Genomic DNA, 26,109 nt, shown 5'->3' with positions numbered 1-26,109 from the left:
TGCATTAGAATACATTGGAATACTTTCTCACAGTGCATTACCTGTTGAGCTACGATTTTATTTACATTTCTATTTTGATTTCTTTTGGTTTATGGAGACATCACCGCCACATTGCACTTTTCCGTCCCCCCCCACCTCGAAAGACTCGAAGAAACCTCTGGCAAAACAGAAAAATTGAGTAAAAAAAAAATGCATTGCAAAAGTTTGTCTTAATGCCGTTGTTATGGTTGTGCGTGCGTGTGTGTGTATGAACATGAGAGTTTTTTTTTGTGTGTTTGTTTCGGTTGCAGACTTTTGAGTTGTGTTCGCAGGCAAATGAACCAGCAGGACGACAACCTCAAACTCAAAAGTCAAGCGACACACTACTACACTACTATACACACACACACACACACACACACACAGACTCCCTCAAATATAGCATCAGAGTGAAAACACCCCCAACGGAGGAGGCAAGTGCTAGTGAGCTGTGTGCACTTGCATTTATGAATGTTTAAGCACTCGAATCTACAAGCAAGTTTCACCGAAGCAGCAGCACAATTGAAAAATTCATAAAGCCACCAGAGAAATACATAAATGAGTGAGACGAGAGGCGGGACATGGAGGAGAGCAGAAAAGCAAAAAAGCGAAAGACGAAACTTTGTTTTCAGTTTGTTTTGCTATATGTATGTGGATGTGTATGTGGGTGTGTATGCATGTGTGCGTGTGCGGAAACTCTAATGATGGTTAATTATTATAAGTCATACGCATACACACAAAAATACCTGAGAACTCGACATATTACAGTTTGGCAAGCACTGAACTGAACTGAACTTTTCTTATTTTCGACAGTTGAATACGTAAAGTTAATTAACATTTTCAAATCCACGAAGTTGAACGCATTTGTAAAGTTGTTAAACGTGTTTGCTATCGACGAATTATTCGCAGATTGGAACAGTTGGCAACAGTTAAAAATTAAACATTATTCTAGTGAACTCATTTTTGCAAGTCTCTTTATCAGTTCTCACTGCACTGTCCGAAATTTGGAAGACAAGTAGAGACAGTGCTTAACTTTCATGAGCCACAGCCTGGTGTATAAATAGATCTGAGCAACTATGCCGAAATCTTCATTATGGAAAGACGGCTTAAGCAAACTCCTTGAAAAGTTAAAATAGGCTAGTTAATAAGCTGTGAAAGATCAGCTTGAACTGTTTTAAGCAAGTGAGAAAGATACATTCGAGTGTTTTCGACTGTGAGATAGCAAAATATTGCGGTATTTTTCTCAAAATATCGAAAATACTAAAAATATACAAAATGGTAGATTTAGTATATCAATATAGTACCGCATTCTAAATATACCATAGACGGCACAATATACCAGATTGGCAGCCAAATCAACCAAATTTTCAGGAATCATAACTACTATGGGTAGCGGGTATAAAATGCAAAACAGTGTGGTATTATTCTACAAACCAATTTAACATACTGTAAAAATACTAGAATATACCAAAAGCTATAATATGGTACCACATTCAAAATATACAATAGAGATGAAAATATACCAGCGGGTATAATATGCAAAACAGTTTGGTATATTTCTAAAAATATACCAAACAATAAACTGTAAAAATACATAAATATACCAAAGGTACTACATTCAAAATATACCATATAAATAACTTTATTAAGCAAAAGATTCTATGAACATAAAAATCTTATTTGCATGCATCAAACTCCAAATTCCACAACATGTTGCTGGATAGCTGGAACATTGTGTCACTGATTGGTATGGTGCGGCGCATTACTAAGCCATCCTTATTGATAACTGCAATCTTAACGTGACCCCCCGAAAATGGATCGTACGAAATGGCAATTTCTGTGCAAATCTTTACCAATTCCATAGCCTCATTCAAAGGCATATTTTTGGTATGCCTAGACATTAGTAATCCTCGAATTGAGTTCGCACCGGAGCCAGAAGCTGCGGCTCGTTGTCGCAACATAAGACCCGCCGGTGTTATATTATAGACCTGGCCACCCTGCTCCTTATCCCAGCCGGCAACAATGAAACCGACCTGATTAACGTGACGTTTCTCATAGATTTTATTGGTAAACATCGTGGCCACCATATGGACAGTCATTGAGTCGGGATATGCTAGATTATAAAAATCCACGTTGTCAGTGACAAATTTTAGCAATTGCTCAGATTGCGCTGCCGAACCGCAGCGACCACTGTAAATTTTATCGGTGATCCGGGATAGTTTATCCGTATTTGAATTGACCACATTGCGACCAGCTGTAGTCCTCGAGTCGGCGGCAAGCACAACTCCGCCATCATATTCAACAGCCATTATGGTAGTCTAAGCAATAAATGTTTAAGAGTTGTATTAACAATTAGTTTAATGAAACTTACGCCACATTTAATGCCCTCGAAACCTTCGCTATTATTCATTTTGATAAAAGGGAAATGTTTTATTGAAAAATTATTGTTTTTTCACCGATTTCGACGAGATTGTTGTCGAAAAAATATAAGTTGATCAGCATCTATATTGATTCTAAGTTTTCAGTACCTACTTGGTTGTCAGGTGGTAAATTTTATTTCACTATGACTAGATTGCGAGCTTACTGACTACGTTCTTGAACGTGAAGCACTTGCCACCGGCTTGAGGCTTGCAATAACATGGACTAGCCACTACTTAATAAAGGATTATTGGGCAGCCGATTTGTGTTGTTGTAAGGCTAAGCGCTGCATGTACAAAAGTTCTCTCAAAGTCATTTGCCCTCTTTCACACTGAGCTCCGTATGTATGAGGTTTTTCAGGAGCTTCTGTCATGATGGCTTAATCACACGGTGTCAAAGTACACGGATTGAATTAATGCGTCAATCAGCACTAAACTGAACTTAACTTTTCTCATTTGGACAGTTGAGTGTTCAACGTTAAACTGCATTTTAAAAACTATCATGTTGTGAAATTATGTTAAATACATTTCTGTTTGCAGTTAAGCGGAAAAAAGAATGCAAAAACCTAACCAATCAGAAAATGTTATTTTTCTCTTTATTGAGTACGACTTCATTAATGGTACCGTGTATAAACAATCGATGGGATTTCATTAAATCACCCACACACGTTTAATATTTGCTTTCATTAACTCTTAATTATGGAACACTTTTCCTCCAACAACTAAATTAATATGCGAATGATACGATAGCTCAAAATTAACTAAAAAAGATATCCCACTCTTGCAATGCAATGTTTTTTCTTCATCGCTTTTGTATTTTAATTTTGTGGAATCGTACTTAAATAAAGCAAATGTGAAAATGCATATGTAGTTTACATAAGTATAAATATGCGGCACGTTGATGGGCGTGGCAGTGGCAATGAGTAGGGTGGGTGGTGAGTGGTTGGTCAGCAGCAACCGTTTATAATTATTTGCATAAAAATATGCAAATCGTTTGGCCAAGGTAGTCAACAGCAGCAGCAAGGAACGAGTGTTATTCACAGTTTCCCATTTGCTTTGCTTTGAGCAACTCCTCCCCCCCGCGGAGGAGAGCTCTTCACTTCCTTCATTCGCCATCCATTTAAATATAAATAAAAATAAATACATTGCGTAAATCGTTTGGTAGAAATTTTAATGAATCCATGAGGAATTAAATTTATGCACTTAAAAACTTAAATATTTACCGAGTTTCTCCTCATTAACTTTTAAGAGAGAGAAAAAATATGTTTTTCAATTGTATCCAAGTTAATAGAACTGTAAGCATAATGAATTCCTCAGCAAAATGAAGAGATATGATTCAAAAGAGTTGTAAATATTCGAGTATTTGTCAGCATTTAGGCAAACAAATGCCGTAATCTTTTTTTTTTACATTTTTTAAAAATTGTTCTTTGTTTTTTCCCAGGCATTTGTTTTCTGTCTCTCCATCTTTTTTTTTTAAATGCCCAACAGCAACAATTGCAATGTTAATTACAATAACTCAGAGCGAAGAGTTAACAAAAAGTTGAAACGTAAAAAACGTAAAAACTTCTCTTTCGTTCCCCCTCTTTCGCCACGCCCTTCATCCGTTAAAATAAAGGGAATGAAAACATAAAAAAAAAACAAACAAAAAAGTACAGCGTACATTTGCGGGCGGCAATTGAAAATACAGTTGCCGAGCAGAGCACATTGAGCTGTTTGTTTTATGCGGCAGAGTGAAAAATCTCAACACAATATCAAATGCATGTGTACACACAGCGCGTTTAGTCCTTTTTGTATATACTACTACCATACATACATATTCCGGTACTCTTTTTTTTCTATTTTCTGTTCTGTATTTTTTCTGCATTTTCCCTTTTCCGATGTCTGCAAAAAACTGGACGAACAATGAAGAGCAAGTAAACAACAAAAATTACAAAAAAATATATATAAATGTATGTGTGCACAAAATATTCACACACACATACGCATATAATATGTATGTATGTGTTGCATAGTAAAAATAGATTTGCACAAACAAAATGCTAGAGTAGAAGGAAGCGGGGAAGGGGCGGCAATTCGGTGGTTTGCTATGTTGCGCGGTGGGTTAAAAACTAACAGGCAGACAAATTAAAACTAAGCGCTGCATGTACAAACAACTCTCCCAAGGGGTTGTACTCGACCCAATGGCAGCTACTCGACCATTTGCTCCATTTAGTTGCAGACACACACACGTACACTCACACACACACACGCTCGCTGTGTGCTTAGTTTCATTTGAACAGTGCTGCTCAAACTGTAAACCATCCAAGCAGCAACTGCAATAAATTGAAACATTTCATTTTGCAAAATCCATTTCGGATTGCGTTACCAAAATCGATTTCTCGTCTCTTTCGACAATTATAATTTTCTTCAAATGGTTTCGAAACACAGCAACTCAAGTGTTAAAGGGGTTTCAAATGGTAATTCACCATAAATTAATAAAGTGGCACTCTAGACGGAAAAAATACTCTACAAAACGATAAGAAATTGAAGAAGTTATTGATTAATATACTGTTAACTATTAACTAATACTGTTAACTAATATATATACTATATACTAAATGGTGTTCAATTCTAGTTAGCTAAACTTCTCTTAAGCATTTCACACCCGTTGATACATCAATTCGATTGAAAGGGTATAAAGCAATGTGCCATGCACATTATCTAAGCAAGCAAGTTTGCCTTAAGTTGATTTGATTGCAACCCTCATAAATATGTCATGTTAAATTTTAATGTAATTGAGTCGAAATCCATTTGGGGAACACTTTGCGGCACTTTCTCAAACTACTGCTCGCAGTTATATTTCAAAGCTATAGATCTATGTATCTATCGTTCATTCTCTCTCTAAACCAGTTGCTTGCTTGCTGTGTTGCGTGTGTGTGTGTGTGCGTGTGTGTGTGCATTATTCATTTTGTGGCGTAGATTTACAATTCGAACAATTTTGCAATATTTTTGTATTGATTGCTGGCTGCCGCCCGCGACTGTTGCTTCTGATAATAAAAATAAATCAAATCAGTTGAGCAAAAACTCGCTTGCGGATACATTTTTGTAACATGCGAGTGGGTTGCTTTCTCTTTTTCGTTTCGTCCAACTCTGTTACTATCCTTGCCTGTGTATGTGTGTGTGTTTGTTTTTCAGTTATTTCTATTTGCCGCGTATGTGTTGGGTCTTTTGTTTGTTGTTGTGTAGGGTTTAACCGTATACGGCGTACTCTTAATTAAATGTACGCTGCAAATTTGCACAACCAAATTGCATTGCCATGTAATACCCATTTCGCCCTGGCTATTCTCTATCATCTCTCTCACTCACTCACTCATTCACTCACGCTATCTTTCTCGCTCTGTGTTACAGGTTGCTTGTGGCTTTGGATGGCGCCGAGGGATGGCGGGGCAGATGAATCGCTGGACACACGCGAAGGCGTCGATCTGGTGCTCAAGTGCCGTTTCACCGAGCATTATGATTCAACTGACTTCACCTTCTACTGGGCCCGATGGACCTGCTGCCCCACATTGTTCGAGAACGTGGCCATTGGCGATGTGCAGCTCAACTCGAATTATCGGTAAGTGTGTATACGCAATGTCCTTTTGTCCCGAGCGAGTGAGCGAGAGTGTATGTATGTGTGTGTGTGTGTTTGTGCCGGTGTGTGTGTGCGTGTGTCGGTATGTTTGTGCTGTGTGCAATGGTCTGATAAATCACAGGCGGCCTCATAAATTCAACATTGATGGCCTGTCAATAAGCAGGCGAAAAGTTAAAGGCAGTCTCAAGAGAAGCGACGCGGGCGAAGGCAGCCGCATCGACTGCACATTTATTTAATTGCCTGCCTGACATCAACATCGACATCGACAACGACATCGACACTCAATGCCCAAGGATCGAGAATTACACTCAGATGACGCAACACATCCTTCCACTCACACACACACTCACACTCTCTATATCGCATGTTTATTGATAAAAGATGAAAGATGCGAAAGTTTCGCGATGCGTTCAGCTGTTAAATTTATTAAAATTGCCGATGGCAGCTATAAGGAATCATCCTTGAATCGATGTCATCGTTGGCATTTCTCTCTCTCTCTCTCTCTCTCTCTCTCTCCTCTCCCTTTCTCTCTCTCTCTCTCTCTGTCTCTTGTACTCTTGTGTTGTGTACATCATTAAATGTTCATCTGGCAGCCGATAATTCATAGCTTGCCACGCCTAGAAACACGTCGTCGCCCCTCGCATGCACTGTAAACAAGACGATGGCCATTGCAAATACCCCAAGGGAAACGCTGAAATAAAGTGTAGGGACAGGACAAGTGCTCGACGAGCACAAAACGTGGCGGCCATCAGACACAGCTGTGCTCGGTGTCGAAGGCAAAGGCAAAATTATTATAACAACGTTCGCTCAAAAACAATGGGCAACAAAACAAAGACCAACAACTGGAAGCTGTTATCCTAAATTGCCCCCGAAAAGGAAAAATAGAAAACACAACTGCACAATAAACTATCTAAAGTAAATAAAGAACGACCGAATGCATTTAAATAAAGAAAATGAATACAAATAACGTTAAACGTTTGGTAATCGCATTAAATTTCATATTTTTTACGATTATATTTTCATCGTGTCTCCAATTCTGACAACAAAACCAACAACTTTGTACCACTGTGTATAATTGGCAACACATTGCGTATACGCAACTTGATTAAAGCGTGGAAAAGCTCGTCAAGCGCTATGCGCCTTTAAATGGCTGTTTGGAAAATGTGGTGAATGTTCGCCGTTGCTCGATGCTCGCTTATTGCTCCATCGCCTCATCGCCTCATTGCCCCGCTTGCCATTTCCCATTTCCCATCATCTCTTCCCGCCTGCCTATTTATTTATTAATCATAATAATCATTTTGCAGCGCATTTTAAGCGTGAAAAACATTCAATGCGGCGTATGCTGCAAATCGCTTGGAAAATTTTCAACAGTCCACGCCCACAAAAAAAAAGGAGACAATCAGACAAAGGAGAACGACAGAGAGAGAGAGAGAGAGAAAGAGAGACATATATGTATGAGTATATAGGCCAGATGATGTATAATATATGGCCAAGTATGGCAGCCGCAGAACATGCAAAAACACCAAACAGATCGGGCAAACAAAAGAAAATTATTGTAAATTTTTGCTAATCGCGCGTTAAACAATTTGCTTGATTTATGTGGGCTAAGAGACGCGGCTAATGGCATTGGCAGAACATATACCATATAGCATACCAGCTGGTAGACAGACCAAAGAATACTCTCAAACTCCTTTTGTGTGGCGTTCAAAAACAAAAATGATTGTAGCTTGAATTCAATAACGTTTTGGCAACCAAAATGCTGGTCAAAAACAAAATTGCGCAAAATTTGACCACAAATGCTGCCAGCAAATGTCATGCTTTAAAATTGACCAAACTTGTTTGGAGTTCGTGTCATTAGCTAGAGAGTTTAATAAAAGTATGATATTTGCGCTTTGCTTTCTCTGTGAATGGAACTAATTAAATTGGAGCATTATCACCTGACAGCTGGTCAGCTCATGGAATTTTTTAATGACTTCGAATGGAGCAGCATTCAATCAACGCAGTCTCGTTAACTGTTTGTGGATGATGGATGTCAGTTCGGTCATTGGGTCTTTGGCTCTGATAACTGACCCAAATACACCCACATGGACGTCCACATAGAAAAAAACAGAGGGAGTTATACCACACACACACACATACACAAACACACACACACACACACACCCCAATCACCCTATTCAGTGTGTCCATTTGCACTTTGTCCTTTTCAAAATTGTCATCCAGATGACATGAAATTTGCTTTAGCAACGCATTCACCATCCACAAGAGCATCCAGCTGTTCCACCTCTCATCTCAGTCATACTTTCTGGGTTTTTTTTTATTCTTTTTATTACTCGTATCACTCTTGGGTGCGAGAAGGCTCTTTTGGTGTGCCATGATATTGGAATTTTGTGTTCAAGTGCCGCTAACATTTCGGAAACAATCAGAACACATTTTTTCACTTTTTGTTGTTCTTGTTCCTGCTCTTTTCTTAGCACAGATGAGAATTCCAGCCTAAAGAGACCGACAACAAAGTCTTGTGCCTTTTCAATTGTGTGTTTAAAAGAAATTTAATATGAAGTGCTGCGAGTTGTCGGGAAAATATCGATTTTTTTTAATTTTGATTTTGAGGCCTCGGCCAATTTGTAAGGCAACCAACCGCCAGAGGGCGCTTTTCCCAGTCTTTGTTGTGGTTATCCGTGCAATTTTAACATTTCACTTTTTATGTATTTCTTCTTTTTTTTTGTTTAACTGAAATAAAACCAAACTGAATTTGTGCTGCTGCCGAGAAAAACAGACAACACACACACACAGAGCAAAAAAAAAGATCATACAACATGCGTCAGTCAGAAAATTGCTCAATAGGCATTGAAGTTTTTTTTTTGCCTACGATATGCACAACAAATGACGTCGATTTAATACACTAACGAACTTTTCCTCAAGCTTCGAATATTTTCTCAGCAATCTGTGTGCGCTTGCAACTTCTCAGCTTTGTATAGTAGGTTGTACATATATTGTGCTCTTTTCTAGAGAAGAGAATTTAAACTTCGTTATGGTTTTCGAAATTGAATTTTGAGCAATTTCTTGTTTAGGTTTTTTTTTTTTATCTTCTGTTCTTCTATTCCTTGTTATTGTTGTTGGATGCCAGGGCAAGCTGACACATTTCTCATTTTGTGATGGATGTGCGCAATAATTTTTGCTATTTATGCAAAAGTCGGTTGTTATCAATAGCATCCTCCTCGAAGCAATGAAAGGAAAGGGGCGCGAGCCGCGGTGACACACAAAGGCCCATCCATATCTCACTTTCCATATCTCCTTTATGCGAATGCGGGTCAACATTTAACCTTTACCTTGTACGCACAGAAGCGAAGAGACAAATGCATAGATCAGAATGCGTGTGTGTGTGTGTGGCAACACGTGTTGGTTCCGATTCGTTTGACTTTTGCGCCACACCCCCAATCAGAGAGACAGAGAGAGAGACGAACACACATGTCGCGACGTGGGCGTTACATCTATCAGCGACAGGAGAATATATATACAAGTATATATGATATATGGTATATGATATGTATGAGCGTATGTGTCTGTGTGTCTGTCTGTCTGTGTGTTTGGCAATGGCAACACTTATGCAAATTGAAATGCAAATAAGCCTGAAAACCGAGCGAGTCTGTCTCGGTGTCTCGGTGTCAGGTTTTTAGGCGCTGGATTCTCCACAATTTCACCGCAACTCAGACAGACCCCTACATGAATTCGGATTCTTTGTTGGTTCTCACGCTTTATTGAATTCATTTAAAAAACAATTTTTCATTTTGGCTGCCGCAGCAACAACAGCAAGAACAACTGGAGCAGCAACGGAAGCATTTCTCTTGCTTAAAATGCGCCCTTTTGTTTTTTAGCGCCCCGACTTCAAGGATGCTATAAAAAAAATGTGACTGCTGCTAACATTCCAATTAGCCTTTTGTTTGGTGTCAATGCAGCCTACAACCTAAAGGAACATCCACAAATAAAAATGAAAAACAGCTAGCAACAAAAAACGAAAGACCAATACAAAAAACAAAAAAAATGGAAACAATCGAGTAAACTGGGCTTCATCTACAGGTCCTTCGGGCAGCTATTAAAAGCATTGAAAAGCTGTCTGCAGCTTTGTTTGCCTTTTGGCCTGAGAATCAAGCAACCAAGGCAAAGCAAGCCAGGCCGGCAGCAGGCAATGAAACCAAACCAAACCGAAGCCAGACAGACAGAGAGGCAGACAGACCCTGGGCCAACAACTAGGGACACGCCCCGTTGCTCACAGTTGCCTTTTGTTTGGCGCTGTCAACGCCTAAATGTATGCTCTCCCAAAATGTGCACGATGTGCCGCCTACCCCCAAAGACAATTAAACTCTTGTTAATGGCGAGTAGCAATAAAAAAGGACAATAGATAAATTGGTCCCATTCAGAACAATGTTCAACAGGCAAAAAGTACACAGCTGCCATAACACAAACTGTTTATATATGTATGCTTTGACTCACATCAAATGAAAAATGCTAGCAAATTGTTGTACTTGTTTTTGCAATTGCTTAAAGCACTTTGCATTGTGAAAGACTATCCGCTATTGTGCAAAATAATTGCTTAAATTTTAACTTATATGGCAAGTTAACTTTACTTTAAAGCATACCCCATACACAAAAGAACATCAACATAAAATGGGGAATCTTGATTAATTTGCAAAATACATTAAATTAAATTTGTAAGCATCTAATTCATTTAAGATTCGTTGTTCCTAAATCATCACCTTAATGTCTGCAAATTCCGGTGAAAATGAGTTAAATTTCCCAACCGAAATAAATGGAAAATCTTGTACTTTTACTGCTGTCAAATACGCATCGAGCCAAGCCTTAAATGCTGTCGACTGCAGTGACTTTAATGACTTTTCGCGCTGCAAAGTGAGAGGCAGAGGTTGAGGTCAAAATAAGACCAAGTTCAGGTTTGGAAGTTCAGTGATTTTACGAACGGATTTAAAAACTCCGACAAAACTCAGAGGCTGTAACTTGTACAGTTTGCAGTGTTTCGCCATGTGGTGTTTATTGTTTCTGGTGTTGTTCAGTTGCAGGCCGACGTGTAAATTAATTTCAACCGCTAAGCTTAATTTAAAGTTGGCTTAAGCCCACACACACGCACAACAATAATAACACAAGCGACTGCTGGCTTCGCTGCCTTGCACACTGACCCCTCTATGCAAATACGCCTTCAGCAACAAATAATAATAATAACAAGAGCAGCAGCAGCAAGAATAGTAGCAACAAGAACCGCAAAACTGGCAGCCCACCCGCCGTCATGTGAAGTTCATAAAGTTTCGCTCCGTTCTCCGTTCTCCGGACAACCGCAAAAGGCAGGAACAGCAACATGGCAACGGCGAAGGCAACGTTGTCGCCGGAAGTTGTCCACTGTACGAAGTGCGACTTGTCAACGTGTACTTCCGGCCACCATCCTACACCACAACAGCCACAGCCGCAGAGCAGGAGAGCGACTCTCGGGCTTCAGTCCCAGCCCACCCAGGAAGCAGTCGCTTCGGTCTCGGTCTGGGTCTTGGTCTCGTTATAGGCCTCAAGCTCGTTCTCCTCGTCCATGCTCTCACGTCCTTGTCCTTAAACCTCAGACTCTGGCTCCCCCTCTATATTCACACCCCTTTGTCGTTATCAACTTTATGAATAATTCAGTTAAATTTTCCCCTATTGCGCAGCCAGTTCTGGATATGTTATGTTGTTATGAGCTTCAACCATTGTCAGCAGTTTTAAGCTCAAAAATGTATGCATAATTGGACTTGCGACAAAAGAGGGGGGAAATTAGGTTCATTTTTAATAATAAAAGATTGATTATTGGTAATTCTGACAGAAAATTATGTTATTAAGTTATTGTCCATCAAAAATAGAGTATTTTGTAGTCTATCAATTACGACTTCAAATTAAATATTTTAATTATTTAAATTGATTCAAGAATTTTGTTATTTAATGCAAAAATAATTTATTGCAATTCATGAAATCATTTTAAAAGATTTATCTTCGCTTCTGCTTCTTCTCTCTCTCTCTCTTGATTTGATCGTTATTGCAGCATAATAATCAAATTTACATGCACAAAATTATTATCTAATAATATTCTCCGCTTAAACAAACATAAATAATCTTGCAGTGCATATTGCGTATATGCCGCGTGCTGCTGCAAAAATTTAAATATCAGCTAAATTTGTTTATTCGCCCGTTGTTGTTTGTTATTGTGGTTGTGCTTGTTGTTGTTGTTGTTGCTGTTCCTGTTGTTGTCATTGTCGTTGTCCTTGTTACAGCCGGGAGCAGCCTTGACAACTTCTGCTCCTGCTGCGTCTGATCCCAAGTCCTGATGCTGCTGCTGCGTCTTTTGTTGTTGTTATGTTTTAGCGTAAGTGATTTTGAAACACCTGCTTAACATGTTGCAAGGCAACCAAAGCAACACCACCTGCACCACCAGCAGCAAGCATCACCTGCTCCCCATTGCTGGCTCCTCTTTTTGTGTCGACATTTATTAAGCATGCTGTTGTTGTTGCTGCTCTTGCTGCTGCTGCTCTTGCTGCTGCTGCTGCTGTTTGCGGTTGCCGTAACGCAGTTTAGCTAACTTACCAAAAGGCAGGAGTAGCTACAGCAAAAGGACGACAAGACGCTGCCTGCCAAGGAAGCCATTAACAGCCTTTGGGGGCTTCTGCTGCCGCTCTTCTTTGCTGCTCATTTTCTCTGGCTCCTCTGGTTGCTCCTTGACAGGTTCCCTTCCTTACCTCTCTCCATCTCGCTCTTTCTCTCTCTCTCTCTCATTCTCTCTCTTTCTCTCTCTTTCTCTCTCTCTCTCCCTATCTCGACTGTCACCATAAACTTTGTCGTTGTCGCACATGCAACTAACATAAATTTTATGTAATAATTTTTCTAATCAGTAAATGAATACACGTCGCGTTGTCTTCCGTGCTTTTCCACCACACTCGTCTTTCTTCTCTTTCTTTCGCATTTTTCACATAGTCTGCTGTTGTCCTGTTTTCACCTGCTGTCTCTGTGTGTTTTTTAAATACATTTTTAAATGCTTCAAAAAACGTAGCGCGTGCTGCTTTGTTGTAGTTGTTGTTTAAGTTATTGTTGCTGTTGTTGTTGTTGTTGCTGTTGCTTGTCATTCGCCGTTAAAATCAATTTACGGCAAAATAAACACACGCACTGCGAACGTTGCCACGCCCTCGAAACTACCCCCACCCCCCCCCCCGCCCAGCTGCTCGCATTGAATGTTTGCACTGCTGCGTTGTTTGTTTGTTTCCTGTGTCGCCGTCGCCATCATCATCCTGAGTGAATGCCATGCCATGTCAATGGCAGCGGCAGCAACAGACGCCGGAGCTGAGGCTGAGATTGAGGCTCTGGCTCAGGTTCAGGCACGGACAAGGACCAGCAGACGATGTCAACGTCTGCCGCTGTCACCTTTAATGTAGAAACATTCTCTTTGCTGTTTTTTTTTTATACATATTTTGATATATTTGTTGTGCCCGGCATTGACAGACAATGAGTAGGGAGCGAGCACGTGGGGATCCCTCTCACCCCTCGCTCTCTCTCTCGCTTATCAAAATTGGCTTACGAAGAAACGTGCGACCTGCCCAGAATTTAATGTGTCTCGTTTTAAATGCGTGTTAAAGGTACTTGTCGTATGGCAGGAGCAGACAAAAGCTATGGAAACTAGTTTATAGCCTGATTTATGGGGTAGCTCATTAAGTTTAAATGCTAAACTAAACTCAGCTAAACTAAAAGGGATGCAACAGCCAGGATACTGGATACTGTATTCTGTACACAACATTGGGGTGTCACGACACGGACAGAAAGTCCTTGGCATGGGGGATGCTCATTAAAATGCAGCACGCAAAATTTGATAACAACAAACAGGGATGGCAGCAATACACATTATTAACGTAGAGCACTAAACCAATATGATAATAAGGAAAATTAATTGTAATGGAGCGCTTTATTGCAAAGTTTGCAATTAAAACCCCGAGATAAAACTATTAAAACGGTTCTTAAATTTGTGAATATTTATTTAAAATATCTTTGGAATTATATTTGAGTTTATTCTATTCTAATGAAACAGCATAACACTTAATTGAAATAAATAATCAAACAAGTAAAGCGAACTAAATTTAAGATACTTAACTCATCAGACGGAAAAGGAAAGAAATTAACAACTATATTAAGAAAGTTCGTACTACTTAAAGTCAACTACTGTTTAAATATTTCAAAGCTGCAGTGTTGCAGCCCTGCGCAAAGCTGTCAGAAATCAACAGGGAACACCCAAGCTCAAGCATAAAGAAGGAACTGCCATAAACATGAGAGTAATTAAAAATTCAACGCAAAATCAACAGCAAAAATCTGTTAACTGTTAGCTGTAACCTGTTACCAATCAGTGAGGGGCTTCTAAGAGCTGCGAAACGAACTCAACCCGAGTTGCGAGTCTGTGGGGAAGTCTGTGACTCCGGGAGTGAAAACGCCGCAGGTGCAAATACAAAATGCGGAACGGGAAAGAAGATGCAAGATGGAATGGGGTCTGGCTGTCTGGTTGAATTACTTGAAGCAGGTTTTGTGGGGCCGCGCAATAACAAAACAACAACAATAAGAAATAACTACGAGCTGTGTGGCACAAATAACATTGAGAGGGGTTGCTCTTTCTCTGAACTGGTAGCAGCTGCTGCCGTTGCTGTTGCTGTCAGCCAATGAGGGGCGCAGAGTGTCAGACATTATTGCTCCCGCGAGCATTGTGAAAGGCAAATAGTTTGGCGGCGCCAAGCAGCGACAACACACTAACAACAACAAACGATCGCCCAGAGGCGTCACAAGAGCAACGAGAGTGAGGAGACGCGGGAGTGGGGAACTAAGGGTTAAGGGTCCCGATGACAACCGACGCGCTGCCAATGATGATGATGGCGACGATGATTAGAACTGGCAAAGGCCTCCAAGGAGCAACACCAGCCGGTTCTGTCCATTGCCTTAATTACGTGCAGATAAGAAACGCAAATATGAATACACTAAAACCGCCTCCTGCCAACAACAGCAGCAGAAGCAGCAGCAGCCTACTAACCTACTGCCTTCCTCACCCATGACTTGCCCCAAGTATCGGGTGGGGCTGGAGTAGACAAGTGATGTCCATGGCGCAACAGCTGCGTCACTAAACGCCCGGGACATAAACATAAAAAGTCTATGAAACTGTCATAAAGCAGGCAATAGAACTGAACGACCAACTCGTAGCTTTAGCACACGCCTCCCTCTCCCTCTTTAACCTCCCTTTCCTGACACCCTTCGCTGTCCCTTCTCGCTTGTCAGCTCCCTGCAGCTCCTCCCCGGGGAGTCACGGCATTGGCCTTGTTCTGTGCCCGGGACAGAGAAACTCATTTGTAAGACGAGTGTCATAAAAAAATTGCCAAAAGAAATTAGACGAGTTCTCTCCAACTGCTGCCGGTTCTATCTTAAATGTGCTTCAATGTCCAATGTGCACCTAAAAGCGCGCTTTAAAATCGTTCAAGTGACCCACAGCCTTAAAAGCGTGGCAAAGGAAGGAACTGACACCGTGTGACTAGAATAGACCCAACTTTAGCTCGTTTAGCAGTCGATCCTTCTTCACGTAAATCTCATTAGACATTAGCAAAACGAAATTTTCCTTTATTATTCTTTTTAGATAGTATTATAATCCCACTGTAATGAAATTATCTATACAGATGACATCTGTCAAACACTGGCAGACATTTTGAAAATTTCTTCAATCAATGCTTTCACTTTCGAAATCAATTATAACATATACATAGAATATTAAAGTATAAATATATATTAGCAAACACAATGCTACTTATGATCGTGACTTCTCATACAACGTATTTATGCAGGGATTATTTAGCAAATTATCACAGATAAACATCACGCACATTCCTATGCTTTCATAAAGATTCACTTTATTTAAGCTCCACTGTAATTCGGAAGCCAAGCGAAAAATTATCCAGCAACATGGCATAGTACTAGGAGAGTAAAAGTAAAAGACGCGGGAGGCAGATACTGTGGCATGAGACATGGCCAGCTTAGGAGTAGGACTTAGGGGGTCTTAGCCATTTCATTTTTAGCCTTGTTGCCTCGGCTGTTTATGTGTGTGTGTTGGTGTCTGTCTATGTGTTGGGCTGCGTGTATTCGTGTGTTTTGTAAAGATTATGCGCTTATAATGGGCCGCAAGTTTCCTCGACGGCCATGGGCCGTTTCCAAATCTCTACAAAATTGGCTTTTGAGCGCACATAAAATGTGTAAAGCGGGGAACCGAGTGTTACAACTGTTAAGCAAAGGCGCATAACAGCCAAAAAGTAGATAACAACAACAATAACAGCAGCAACAACATTTAGAACATGCCATAAATTAGAACAGAAACGAAGTGAGTGCATTGTGTATCCGCATCCGCATCCGCATCCGCATCCACATCCTCATCCGCATTCCGCACTTATATGACCCAACCATGTGTGCGCCCAGCCATACAGTCAGTCAGTCTGTCCGTCTGTCCCTCTTACCGTCGCCTCATATCGCATCGCTCACAGTTCCCAGCTTACAGATCCCGCATGAGTCGTAAAACGCAACATAATGAAACATTATAAAAATCATAAAAATCAACATCATATTTATGCACAAGGTCCGGAAACGCAGAGAAAGAGACAACGGCCAATAGCAAGAAAGAGAAAGGAAATCTGCTGAAAACAGCAAAATATGCAAAGTGACTGTCGAAACATAACGCAAGAACACAAAAGCAAACGAAATTGTTATGATTCTACTTGTAAATATCGAACTTGTTCTACTCTTCATTAAGAGTTTCCAATGAAACGTACACTGCGTTGGTAACACGCTAATAAAGAAACGAAAATAATTTATCTTGTATAGTATTACAACAATTCAATTCGAATTCCACACAAAACATAAAAATATAAATGAGTACTTCATTTAAAATCTTGGTAATTTTCGTACAATCAACCAACAGCATTAATATTTATTGTGCAGATTATGTTCAGCCAATATTGGGTAAAAATATAAATTATAAATTGTGAAAATGCTGTGAAAAAAAAATCATTCATCGACTGCAATTCCAATATGGCCAATAATGTAAGATGACATTACATTTTTAAGATGACATTTCATTTTTAAATAATTCATATAACTTAAATCGATTCTGCAACTTTCGTCAAACCAAAATAATAAAAATTATGACTTACCTTACCATATACGACTATTGGCAATTCCATTCCACAAAAACTAAAAAAAATACCAAACAAAATACACACTATTACTTAAATGTTTGGAGTGGTACATATATAGGAAAAAATTTCATACTAAACAGAAAATACAAACATCTTAGCAAATTTATTATGCAATAAATATGCAAAGTGTCCTCAACACACACGCTCCCACGCTCTCTTGTACACACACGGACTCGTAAATATACCAAAAATATTGAGTGAGATGTTAAAAGGAGGGGGCAAGAAGCAGGCGGCAGTCAAGAGCGCACAATGCTCGTAAATTTCGGTACTGCTGCAATTTCTTCGCACAGATTATAACTTATGAGACGTGGCGGCCGGCAGCCGAAGACACACAAAGAGAGAGTGTGGAGAGATAGAGAGCCTCTGACGGAGTGCGAGAGTGTGTAAGTAGCACGCGCCCGCTCTCTCTGTTTGTTGTTTTTATTATGAATATTACACCAAATAAGCGCGATGCTGTCAAATATGTGTGTAGAGAATGAGAGTGGGAAAGGAGAGATAGCAAATGCTAGCTAAGCTTGGCTTTGTGCTTTGTGGACTTCTGTTAGGGTAACCGTTTGTCGATCTCACACAAGTTTTATGACAGCCAGCAAGAGTTATGTTTGTGTGTGTTTGTGTTGGTAGTCTTATCACAGACCACATGATGTTCTACTCTCCGTCTTTGCATATTAACATTTATTTTTCACAGTCATTTTAACTGCGGCGACAACACAGCAGAAAATTTTTACTGCTACTACGCTACTGCTGAGCAAATAAAAACTGACAGTACACAAAAAGTGTTGCATAAAACGCAAAGCTGCTGCTGTTTGACGCTGCCCCGCAACCGCAAGCGCAGCTGTCTCGCTCTATCGATGTAAACACACACACACACACTCGTGCATGCATAACAGTCGGATGGTTTGTCTGACTTTTGCTTAACGCTATGGCGATATGATTTATGCATATTTCCCTGTGAAATCTATTGAGAAATCAGTGACAAGCAAAATATGCATGAACTCTTGCACACACACACACAACGCACAGCACACTGCTGCATATTTACTATATGTGCATACATGTGTACTTACATAAGACGCTTAGCAAATGGACAAGTTCATGCATGTGGAATCCCTTGAAACTTCTGCTCACACAAAAGCACTAATATTATCGATATGAAAAGTCATTGTTGATTTTTATGCGTGACTTTGAAGCACCTTTTGAACCGCTTGAAAAAACACTCAGCTTTTGTCAGCGATTGACAACACAAACACAAAACAAAAACCAAAAAAACTAAAACACACAAAAGCAAAAACGATAAACTGCAGACGAGTACCGTTTCAACGGTCCGCCATCTTTTTTTCACTTGAAAAAAAACACTTGCAATATGCTTTAAACACAAACACGCACTTATATTACCTAAGCTTTATGCAATATGCGCATATTTAATGCGATTAAATTGCATAATTGATTTTAGATTAATTATATATGCACTTTTTCCAATGCGAATTATAGCGCACAATTAAAACACAAACATATTTCACTCACTGATTTTCACTCACACCGACGATTGAATGCATTTTGTTGTTGTCGCTTTTGCGTTTTACTTTTTGCGCGCACTTCCACGTTCTTTAAAATAAAACCGAACATTTCGATCGACCGGCGACAACTAACTGAGCAAAATCCTTTTACTTTTTTGTGGAGCATTGCGAAGAGTCTGATCTGTTGTTGCTTTTAAGTGTGACAGTTCCTCTCTTGAAATTTGATGAGAGAGCTTGCACTACGAACTCTTAGAAAGAGTGAGGATGTGTTAACGACATTTGGCTGATCGACTCCTTTGCGAGAGTAACAAGGATAACTATATCCGCATGTTGCTATTCGTGAAGGTATTCTTTGAAGAATTAGGCATAGAAATCGGCAATGCTTACATCACAAATTCGGGCAATTATGACGTCACACTGGAGCTGTTATATGCGAATCTTTATTAAAGCGTTCACCCTGCTAAGATGCGTGTGAGCAACAAGGATAGCAATAGATGTACCTTGTTGTTTTTACGTACACCACAATTTGCTCGTGAATAAGAAGGATAGCTGAAAGTGCAGACTGCTGCTTTTACATTCACTATACTTTGCACCTTCAGCCAAAGACAATACATTTTAGAAGGTACACCATGCAAAATTGCGTATAGAAATTTGCAATACCAACGTCACTGCTTCGTTCAAGTCTTTGCTAGCTCCATTGTGACGCCAATCAAGGCTTGCCATCTACATTAAAGCTTTGACCCTGCAAAGCAATAGAGAATAAACAGATTGATTAGCAGCGTCGAGTGGGAAGTGCTTAAACACATTTGATTAGCAAATGTTGCGAGTGTCAGCAACAGCTTTAACCTTTGACATTGCTTTGCTTTCTAGATAGCGATGACGCCTTATTATGAACACCTGCTGACACTGACACTAAAACCTTTGGCAAGGATGATACCATGTTGTTGTTGCTATTGCCTTGGCCTGTCATATTGCTGTCATTTGCACACATTTACCGTTAAAGAGCGCACACAAAACTGTTGCAAAGGCCGCGCACATCAAGAGTATCTTCCCACACTGCTGCCACCCAAAACACACACAAGTATACACACACTCATACGTAAATAGTTTAGCCAGCAAGGCCAAACATGCACACACATTAACAACATGAGGACATTGCATTGAATTTGAATGGCACAAAGGCGACAGCGCCCAGAGGAGAAGCTATCAGGTGGTAGGCAGGAGGTTGAGGGGCAGCTATGGGCTACAGGTCCAGATAAAGTCAACACAGCATCAAATTGCCAATAGAGCTGACAAGGGCGGCCGCCAGAGGGCGCAAGAGAGCGGGCAGAGAGTGAGCAGAGAGCAAGGCAAAGGCATTTATAGAAATTTTGCAGAAGCGCAAAGCAAACAAACCGAATGGATGAAAGTGCGCGCTGAAGCGGGACAGACAGACAGACAGACACAACGGCAGCATTGGAGGATGGGGCGATATAGCAATAAGCATGATGGATACAGAGACATGTGACTGCTGTCTCCCTTCCACCTCTCCGCACACATCACATTTAGCATGAATGTCGCCTTTGCATAACAAATGTTAGCAACATGTTTCAATAATGAGCAGCCGTATCGCCGCCTATTCTCCTCCCCCTCTCTCTACACCATCCACCACTTGGTTCCATTCACATTGGCATAGCCATTACCATGACCATTACCCGGCGACTGGGCACGATTGAGCAATACGCTGGACATCTCCGCTGGTGCTGCCTCCACACTTCGCCTTCCTCACGCTCGTTGATACTTTGGGCACACTCCCAGACCATCAAACATTTGAGCTACAGGGTTAGCCCTTTATAATGGCGTCTCGAACGAGTCCAACTCTCTCATTCTCTCTCTCTCTTTCTGTGGCTGGCGACTGTGTCACAGCACCAAATTAATCGTTTCCACTGTGCGGTCGACATTGAGTTCCCCTACAGCTTCTCACCATTCCGCCGCCCCCGCAGTCAGTGTGCGCCTCATTTGTTATGGCCATTTGCATAAATAAGTCACTGGCAGCGGCATTTTGGACCAGTCCAACACTGGACGACAATCTGGACAAGAGGACAGACAGACAGACAGAGAGACAGAGCATCAGGACATCGCAACGACTGGGACTGAAGTTGGCGGAAATTGTGTGAATAACTTGATGAATGTTGTTGTGAGGCCCGGGTCTCGAGTTAGTTGTTGCCTGATTTGCTTCTCTGCCTAGTTTCATTTTCTGGCTTTCGATTTTGGGTTTTGGGGACTCGCTTTTGTTTCGCCTTCCAACATTTGCCATCGATTGTTCGGAGGTCAGACGGAACTATCCATCTAATGCTGATTGCATCACAGCGGGTTGCTTGCTTTAAATATTTACTTGTCAACTGATTCGATTGATTATGCCTGTAAACATGGTTAAGCCTCACCTAACTTGACCATTGATTTGGGGCAGTTTGTGGGAATTCTTAAGCTTGCTCATATTCCAGGAAGTTTGCTAAAGGATTTCCCAAAGCCTGCACGAATATATTCCTCAAGGTTTCAAAGGGATCTTAGGACGATGATATCAAATTAATATTATATATACATATATATATATTATAATTTATTAGTTTTAGTATCTATCACGTTTCTTGCTCAGCTCTTTGTATATTCTTAGTTCCTGAATCCTTTTCCCATATTGACTTTCAAAATGATTTCCTTATATCACAGATTCTTCTATTTTTAAGATGGAATTTTCATCTTTCTCTCAACTAGTTTTCTTTTTTCACTCTCAACTAGTTTTGTTTCCAACTCATTTTCTTTCTAATCTATTCTGTCCTTCTATCTTTTGCTTTTTCCTTAGCCAATTCAATTAACTAGTTTGTCCTTTTGCTATCTCCACACTCCAATCCTAAGTAAATTTCCATTTTAATGTTCTCTTTGTTTAATCTACTTTCAAATTTGCTGCCAATTTTTGAGGCATCTTTGCCACTTTCCAACTTTACACCTACATACATATAGTACTTGCCCCTCACTCTCTGTCTCTCTTTTTATAGCTCCCTCCCTGTCTTACTCTCTCTTTTTCGCACATCATGGCATTCACTTTTATTTAAGGCAAGAGGCAACAACAATGTTAAACATTTAATGGCGACAACAACAACAGAAAGAAGAAGCAGAACAACAACAACAACAGCAGTAACAACGACAAACAACGGCAGTCATTTTGTAACAGAGCCTAAAGAGTCCTTGCTCCCCATTTGTCCTTGACGCGTCCACCCTCCTCCCTTCTCTTCTGCTCCACAGTAGCTGCGCCTTCGCAGCGAGTCCTGCTGCAAGGATGCGTGACAATATGCCGTTTAATTATACGCCGCGACCCTTTTTCCAGCTCCTTCTCTCAGCTCGCTGATGTCCTTGTTGCTGTTGTTGTTTCTGTTGCTGTTTCTGTTGTTGTTGTTGTGATATCGCACACACATTTTAAAAGTCAATTATCCGCACATAACGCACATCGTTGACAGTGGCATGAGGCATGAGATGAGTCGACTTAAAGGGCGTGAGAACAGAAAGTAAGAGGACAAGGGCACATCGCCTGCCCAAGAAGCCGTAACATTGCCAGAGCGAGTCCTTTCTCTTTCTCTTCCCATCCTTGCCACGCGTCAAATTTGGCGCGCGCTTTTTAAACTTTCTCCTCTCGCCAAAAGTGATGGCAGCTACAAAAAGTTTATTATTTTTATGAGACGACACCGCAGCGTCCTCCGACGTCTCTTCCCTTCACACTTCATGCTTCACTCAACCATTGAATAACGCATAAAAGAAAGAAAGGCAACGGCACTCGCAACAATGAGGAGTCACCCTTAGACCTCCGATAAGTCGATACTCGATACTAAAAACCGATAATAACATAATCTGACAACGAGCGTTTCGAGTAGTTTCGCTCGCCTTCTCGCACTAACGAGCTGGCGCGTGCTTTAGTTACAGTTAACAAGCTCGTGGCATGCCTCAGGTTAGCACTTGCCGGCAACGGGCCATAAAGCAGGGGCAGCCACACAGTGAACACGAGCCGATTATACTGCTGCAGGTGCAAAGGCAAAGAAGGCAACACTGTGCCACAGGCTTGAGTTTGGAGTTTAAGAAGGGATTGAAAGAGTTGATCGCTTTAAGAACTAGCAAAAATTGAGAGTCTCTTTTAAAGCAATTAACTTAATTAAAAATGTACAAAATAAATCGAAATATTATATTTATACACAATATACCCATTTAAAACAAAAAAAATGCATAGAATAATAAGAAATTATTTTAAAATTATTTATTTTTAAATCCTTTGAAATGTTTTAAAAATAGCAATAACAGAAAATGATCGAATTCCAAAAATTACAATTTTCAAATATTACCAAGAAAATTATTTAATAAAAATGAATAAGTAGAAATTATTTAAAAAATCAGAATATGATCTCATTAAAAATTTCATAATTAATAATGTAATGTAATGCACTAAGAAAATAAATTATTTTAAATAATTTATTTAAAATAGTTTAAAACACAATATAAAACATTTGTCAAATTTACAAATAAAAGAACATTTTTTGTTAAAATCTATACTCAAACCCAAAATAAATATTTAAAGAAAGAAATTTAAATATATTTATAAATTTTCACACATTATTTTGGTCATATTTTTGTGCAATCTTGAATTATATATTTCATCAATTTAATTTCAATTTTGAATTATATATTTCATCAATTTAATTGCCTTTAGATAATCACAAATTTGTTCAGTAAATTCTCCAATTACTATCTCTTTACTTTTCTTTAGAATCTCACAATCTCCTTTACTATTATTACGAAGTGAGAAAGGAAATTGTATATTAAAGTAATATAATAACACAATATATATATTCCAAATATATATTTTTTTACAATCTTAAGTTATATATTTCTTTAATTTATTTGCTTTAAGATAATCACAATTTTTTTTAATAAATTCTATACCTTGTCCCGCTATATGTTCTACTCTAATTAACAAGAAGGAGAAAATATTACATTGCAAGTCTTTAAGTGAACCTCAACACATATTTATAAAATTCAAGTCGTATTTTGTTCACTCACTAAATAAACTCTTTTATTCTGTCTACGTTTAGCTGCATTATTAAGTCCCCTACTTGCAGCCAAAGTATTATATTACAAGTTATTAAATATAATTAAGTTTTCCCCTAATTGCAATTCGCTCTTAACCATTTCGCTGCTGATTCCCCTCATTTATTTTCTTACAATTTGTTGCAATTTAATTGCTTTGCTTTAATCTGGGCTGTGTTAGCTGAAAGTAATATACTATTATGTTATGAGTATATGTTGTCATGGAACTTTCTAAATTTAAAAACTACTTAACAAATCTAAAATCAAAAAAAAAGAGAATATATTGTCAATGCATTCACATGAGTTTCTCAAATAAAAGTACAATTCAAAACGTAGCTTTCCACTTCCTTCACTTTATTTTCTACTCAAATATGGAGTAGCAATCTTGACTTGTTCTTCACAAATACTCCAAATCACTTCCTTCCCATGCATTTTACTCTGTTACTTTTTGCAGTTAATAAGATATGTAAGAACTCGTTGAGACTTTGCAGCGAAATCAATCAGAGCCGCAAAATGTGTGCAGTGCAGTGTTGTTGGCAACTTTGGCTGTCATATATGAAACCTACAGCAGATAGTGAAGAGGGGAAGGAGGCGGAGGAGAAGGAGAAGAGCGAGGCAGGCATTTGCCATGTAATTGGCTGCAATTTGCATAACAATTCTGCGACTGTTTTGCATAAGTCCTGCGACGATGCAACATAATAACGGAGGCAGCACTTATTTTCACATTAGAAATTCCTTTTTGGGCCCCCGCCTGGTCCAAGGACATAAGGACATGCTGAAGCAGCACGCAGGCAGCTGGCTGCATGCAGCAGGCAGAGGCAATTATGTGCTTCGCTTGAGCTACAGCAGCACTCGAAACACACACACACACACAGAGAGATCAAGAGCGACAGCGAGAGCGGGAGAGTGAAATGAAACTCAAGATGCAGCCGTCGTGAAAGTCAGAGCCGGAAATGCAGCGCACAAAAATCTCTGGCAACGGTAAAAATGCAGCCATTTCCTTGGGCACGGCCAAAAAACACAGAGAAACACACAGAACAGCAGCAGCAGCAGCAAACTGAAACTGAAAACAGAAACCCAAAATGCTATTTGAGCTAGCTGAACGGAAGTGTGCCGCATTTGGGTCTACAACATGGCGAACACACACACATGTGCCTTACTTTACCAACTCCTTTACGCTCTCCTCACCCCCCTTGCCATTCGACGACTGCCAGACATAGTTGCCATTGCCATAAAAGTTATCAAAATTGAAATTTTATTTAAAAAGTTTCTCGCTTTTGGCTCCCATTCCACATCTCACAATCAACTTGCATATGCACTCAAGAAGTTTATAAGATCTACTTTAATAATGTCGAGTGCATGATTTATGCTCTATCCACACACACAAACACACACACACACACATTGAAAACCCAACATCCATACGCCATGTGGGCTAAAAAAAAAAATCTCATCATGAGAAATTAAAACTTAAACACAAAGCGTTCCGGCGGCTGGGCTAAATAAATGACGATGACGTTGATGAAGAAAAAGTCAAGAAAGCAATGCCAGTCAAAGCTGAGACGGAGGCGGAGGCAGAGGCAAGGGGCGTGGCAGCTTGTGGACTTGTAGGTCTGCATATGCAGGCAACTAAAAGCATTTCCTTTTTTGCCTCAAAGTATACGCAGTGCTCGAACAGTTTCAGAGCTATTACGCTTGATTGGGTTTTACCTAAGAAAATACGCTTCTCTTATTACCACTCCTTCCCCTTCCACTAGTCAGGTGGGTAGTCCAGGTAGCCAGTGCAAAAGAGAAGAAAAAAATATAACGAAAAGATGTTAAATTAATCAAAATGTAATGCTTGGCCCCATGGCAACATCAAGACAAGAAGGCCGCCACACAAAAATTAAGCTAATAAATTCACAAAAATGAGTTCGACGCTTAATTTGCCATGAGCATTTTTCATTTTATTTCGCGGCTAGGCGCGACGAGGCGAGGCAAGCGCAAAAAAACAGAAACACCAAATCTAAATGGTCCAATGCAAAGCCAAGGCAACAAAATAAAAGGAAAACGAAAAGAAAAACCAAAGCAAAGAGAAAGAAAAGCAACAAGAAATGAGCTACCACAAGCTGACGGTATTCATTGCAAACAAGCCGAGCAAACAGAAAGAACTCTAATGA

The 26,109-nt window shown here is 39.8% G+C and overlaps 2 protein-coding genes across 5 annotated transcripts in view; one reads left to right on the top strand and one right to left on the bottom strand.

Annotated features, from left to right (window-relative positions):
- Positions 1-26,109, top strand: part of LOC133850927 (hemicentin-1) — a 136,674-nt gene that overhangs the window by 71,164 nt on the left and 39,401 nt on the right. For all 4 annotated transcript variants that reach the window (XM_062287189.1, XM_062287185.1, XM_062287186.1 and 1 more), the window contains exon 3: positions 5,823-6,030. In XM_062287189.1, the coding sequence (XP_062143173.1) occupies positions 5,823-6,030 (208 nt within the window). The remainder of the gene's footprint in view (positions 1-5,822; positions 6,031-26,109) is intronic.
- LOC133850654 (proteasome subunit beta type-6-like) lies at positions 1,645-2,520 on the bottom strand. Its single transcript, XM_062286792.1, has 2 exons — positions 2,390-2,520; positions 1,645-2,336 (listed from the first exon to the last, which is right to left on the bottom strand). The coding sequence occupies exons 1-2, from the start codon at positions 2,426-2,428 to the stop codon at positions 1,695-1,697; spliced, it is 681 nt and encodes a 226-aa protein (XP_062142776.1). The 5' UTR covers positions 2,429-2,520; the 3' UTR covers positions 1,645-1,694.

The sequence above is a fragment of the Drosophila sulfurigaster genome, chromosome 2L, assembly GCF_023558435.1.
Source record: "Drosophila sulfurigaster albostrigata strain 15112-1811.04 chromosome 2L, ASM2355843v2, whole genome shotgun sequence".
In the NCBI taxonomy this organism is placed as follows: Eukaryota; Metazoa; Arthropoda; class Insecta; order Diptera; family Drosophilidae; genus Drosophila; species Drosophila sulfurigaster.
The sequence above is the reverse complement of the archived record's forward strand: the minus strand, read 5'-3'. Positions and strand labels throughout refer to the sequence as shown.

What these genes read in the sequence shown, in the direction of transcription:
- LOC133850654 (XM_062286792.1), bottom strand. Translation starts at nt 2,428, where the DNA reads ATGAATAATAGCGAAGGTTTCGAGGGCATTAAATGTGGC. An exon ending in TCGAGGGCATTAAATGTGGC is followed by an intron (nt 2,337 to 2,389) that starts GTAAGTTTCATT and finishes TTTATTGCTTAG; the next exon opens with ACTACCATAATGGCTGTTGA.